This window comes from Notothenia coriiceps, unplaced genomic scaffold (assembly GCF_000735185.1).
Source record: "Notothenia coriiceps isolate Sejong01 unplaced genomic scaffold, NC01 NC01_scaffold00003418, whole genome shotgun sequence".
NCBI lineage: Eukaryota > Metazoa > Chordata > Actinopteri > Perciformes > Nototheniidae > Notothenia > Notothenia coriiceps.
Window position 1 is genome coordinate 4,315 of NW_011336119.1, and position 4,102 is coordinate 8,416.

The 4,102-nt window shown below is 41.9% G+C and overlaps 1 protein-coding gene and 1 long non-coding RNA gene across 2 annotated transcripts; both read left to right on the top strand.

Moving 5' to 3' along the window:
• The first annotated feature begins 135 nt into the window (after positions 1-135).
• On the top strand, positions 136-1,885 carry LOC104941501 (uncharacterized). The gene is made up of 2 exons (XR_797904.1): positions 136-556; positions 1,025-1,885. It is a non-coding gene; the product is annotated as an uncharacterized lncRNA (long non-coding RNA).
• A 998-nt stretch (positions 1,886-2,883) lies between these two features.
• Positions 2,884-3,989, top strand: LOC104941502 (putative nuclease HARBI1). The gene is made up of 2 exons (XM_010766606.1): positions 2,884-3,687; positions 3,795-3,989. The coding sequence occupies exons 1-2, from the start codon at positions 3,124-3,126 to the stop codon at positions 3,843-3,845; spliced, it is 615 nt and encodes a 204-aa protein (XP_010764908.1). The 5' UTR covers positions 2,884-3,123; the 3' UTR covers positions 3,846-3,989.
• The last annotated feature ends 113 nt before the right edge of the window (positions 3,990-4,102 follow it).

The window sequence follows — 4,102 nt, forward strand, 5'->3', positions numbered from 1 at the left end:
CCCCCCCCCTCCCCCCACGCGGGGCGAATATTCGCTGCTGATTTCTACCAAATATCCGTTGCCCGAAAAATGGTATTCGGCACAGCCCTACTAGTTACATTAAAATATTTGGGTAGGAGCGCTTCCTTTCATCAAACAAAGTTAGTTTGAACTACCGTACATTTATGTAACTCTAATAGCTACATTGCCATTTGGTGACTACTTCATGCATGGGCTGCTTTTTCTTGATATGATTGGGAATCTACAGTTTAGTTTCAAACGTCAGTTCATTGAAATTGTACATTGACGATAAAGGTTTCCAGACATGACCTGTAAATTACATTTTGAAGAATAGTAGTTTGCCTTCCTAGGATAAGAGTGGAGGATGACAAGTATAGGAGCAGGCAGAAGGAAAGTGGTGCGACATGTCCATACACTTTGGATTGAATTCTACTGAAAGGCTTTATAGATGGATGTTTAACCCTCTGTTCTAACCATCTGATGTTTTGCTTTTTGCTCCAGGTAGAGACGGAGCCATCCCGGGCCAGAGCCACATCGCACGGGGAGGAATGGCCAGGTGAGCAAAGGAGTTATACCTCAAGCACTCTATTTGTTAGAACGGAGACCAAAAGTACTACCATTTTTACTGAAGTAAAGCACTGGAATGTAGAAAAAAGAATTACACAATGAGATTTCCGTTAAATAATCATCTCTAAAATTGATTGAATTACTTAGTGGATAAAGAGAAATGATGAAAAATAGAAAATGTCATCCTCTTACTACACTGCTACTGTAAAAAGAAAAAGACAACACTTGTGCCACATTATGACAATATACAAAATCTAACAAGATATCTAGTCTGGTATCAGGAGATCGATATATTGCCCTGCCATAATATTGGCTTTGTAGTAAAGAATACATTGAAAAAGGTAAAATATGAGCTCCTCAAAATTGTATTTCAGGAAAAAAGGTAGTAAATGTCCTTCATTACATTCCCCTCCTGGAACAGTGTATTGATTGTCTTCTTCTGTGGTTTTAATTCCAGCAGCCGCGGCAGCTACATGAACACGAACACGGGCACGTCTCAGTCTCTGTCTGGCGCACTGAACCGACAGAACCAGCTGATGCAGGGGGGGGGGCTGCAGGGGGGGGCGTTCGGACGCCGCTATTGATGTAAAAAAGTGGGACTGTTTCACGAGGTCACGCCTGGAACCATGTGACGCTCTCGTTTTTTACATTTAAAAAATAAAAAATAAAAAATAAATAATCAGAGTTCTTTTTTTGACACGATTCCAAGCAATTTTTCATAGAGACTTAATTTTAATTTTTCTTTTTTGTGTGACGTAGTGCTCGCCTGACTTGTATTTATCATCCAGTCCAACCTGAAGTGTGTGTGTGTGTGACACTGTCTGCGTGCTATTAAGCAGATTGTCCTGAATTCAGACGTTTTGTAGACCTCTGGGTTGACGGACCTCTGTTTGTGTCCGAGGCAATGTGGAAGATTTTCATTAAATGAGCCTGTCGTAATTAATTTGTTCATAGCTTGAGGGTCATCATTTTTTTTTTTTTTTTAACTCAGATCTGTGGTGTTGTTTCGCTGCTGAATAAAAATGTTTTTAGAGTAAAGTCACATTCAGAATTTTTCAATCGGTGCTTTCATTTGTTCTTTGGTTTGTGTGACTGTTGGATGATGATCACAATCTATTGATTAAGATCTGTTATACAGTCTACATATCAATGGACGAAGTCTCACACCACTGTTTCTGTAACGGAAATGTTTTTGTTTTTTGGATAAAAGTATAATGTTTAGTTGTGTCTGTGTTCATTTTATTGCCAGCTGCTGGTGACGAGTGTAAAAATACACAGGGTAAAGTTGGCTCTCATCAATAAAAGATTTGTCATCTTTTTGGAGTGTTGCTTCTTCAACAAATCATCCCTGACTCAGATTTATTTATACAAGTATTATTGCAGAGTATGAATGGCTCTATAAACAGCTTATAGATGTAATGCTAGACTTATATTGAGCTGACGAAAGGAGAAGCAATCACTTGTGATTAGTTTTTGATTAGTTTATCTATTAATCAACTGTCACAAAAAACAGTAAATGGGGCAGCTTTAGCCAACATTAGGCGCTTTCACACCAAGTACTTTGCTGTACTTAGTTCATCAGAACTCTTACATTCTGATGAATTAAAGAGCAAATCGCGTTCACACCGGAATAAGTCCCTGAGGGTGGATTAGGCAAATTATCCCGCCGCTACATTTTGCCGCCTCTGTTGCATAGCAGCCAGTTCTTTTGAAGACCGAAAGGATGGAGAACGAATTTGCCAGAGAAGTGACTTTGCTGCTGTTAATTATGTTCATGGAACATGTGGTTCCAAGAACAAAGTACAGGCGAGTCCTGTACTTTAGATTAAGAGAAGACCATTTCCAGGTAAGAAAAATATAGTTTAAGCCCTTTACTTTATTGTTAATATTGGCTTCAGAAAACTATAGTCATGCCAACTGTAGTTCATATGGCTAATCCTGTTTCATTTTGACAATATAATACATGTTTAAAATGCCATTACTAAGATTCATAATGTGGAATAACTATGTATCTAATATATTATATATAATGTGGAACTAACCCACCAAAATACATGATTGGTCCCATCTCACCATGTTCAAATCACATATCAAAACTCCACTCTTCATAACTGCTTTATTGTCAATAAAGTTGTGTTTTATGTATTTAAAGTGGGTTGCTTTAATTATGTCTTGTGAATTTTGACTCTTTAAAGTGTTGAGTATGTTAAAACGCTATACAAATAATATGCATTATTTTAGATAAAACATATATTATATAAACTGACAAATAAGCAATTTACACAGAATTCTCTATTGCCCTTTTTCCTCCACCTTTTCTTATAGCCAAGACCCCTGTACTGCAGGATAAATCTGACCGTCCCTGTCCTGGACAGGTTCTTTCATGACCAGGACACACGGCCAGATTTACGGCTGAGCAGGGAGTCCCTGAACGCGCTGCTGGACCTGCTGGGTCAGGAACGGAGACACGGATGGGGTGCCACCATCGAGACCCTGGTGTTCCTCTTCTGGCTGGCATGTGGGACATCCTACAGGGTGGTCTGCAGAGCGTTTGGGATGCCTCGATCCACTGTTCACCGGATTGTCCACAGGGTCACTGAGGAGGTGGTGGCCATTCGCCACCAGGTTATCTACCTGCCCAGGACAGCAGAGGACCTGAAGGCTGTGTCGCGTGGGTTCGCAGGGCTGACCAGACACAGAGCCTTCAGAAAAGCTGCTGGAGGCCTTAATTGTCACCGTTATAGAAATAGGAAGCTTTTTCCTTCAATAATTCTGCAGGCAGTTTGTGACCATCAGGGCCGCTTCATTGACACGTACGTGGGCTGGCCTGGGTCGTTCCATGACTGTAGAATGCTCCGCCACAGTCCACTGTACCGGCAGGCACTCTACCCTCCTCCAGGGCAGTACATCCTCGCAGACAGGGGGTACCTCTGCCTCCAACATCCACTCCCCCTCATCACTCCGTACAGACAGCCGCTGCAAGGTGTGGGACCCCAGCGCTTTAACAGCCATCACTCCCGGGCACGCTTTATCATCGAGCGTGCCTTCGGCATGATGAAGACCCGCTTTCGCAGCATCTTCCTGAAAGCGCTGGAGGTGCACCACACCTTCGTTCCTCAAGTAAGTACTCACTCAACAGGATTTTGTATAATACAGAAAAACAGTTGAATGACCTAACATGACTTATTTTCCGGGGTTATAACATATTGCCACTTTTGCTATTTCAGGTCATTACAGCATGTGCTATAATGCATAATATCTGCATCAGGGGCCGGTGACATCATGGCCCCCGATGCAGATATTGTTGAGGACGTGGCGGAGGATGAGGGGGAGGATGTGTAGGCAGTCAGTGGTGCCCCTTGGCGGGACCAACTGTGTGCAGGTCTGCCCTGGAGGAGGTTCCCATGGACCACCTATAAGGTATGTAAAACAATTGTAGAGCAGACATTTGTTATGGTGAAAATCATTTAGCAAATGTGTCTTTATTCATCTTTTGTTATTCTCTTTTTCTGAAAACATCTTTGTGACATGGCAG

Bases quoted from the DNA above. Each gene is read 5' to 3' on its own strand.
- LOC104941502 (XM_010766606.1), top strand. From the start codon at position 3,124: ATGCCTCGATCCACTGTTCACCGGATTGTCCACAGGGTCACTGAGGAG. The intron at 3,688-3,794 runs GTAAGTACTCAC...TTGCTATTTCAG, and splicing joins ACCACACCTTCGTTCCTCAA to GTCATTACAGCATGTGCTAT.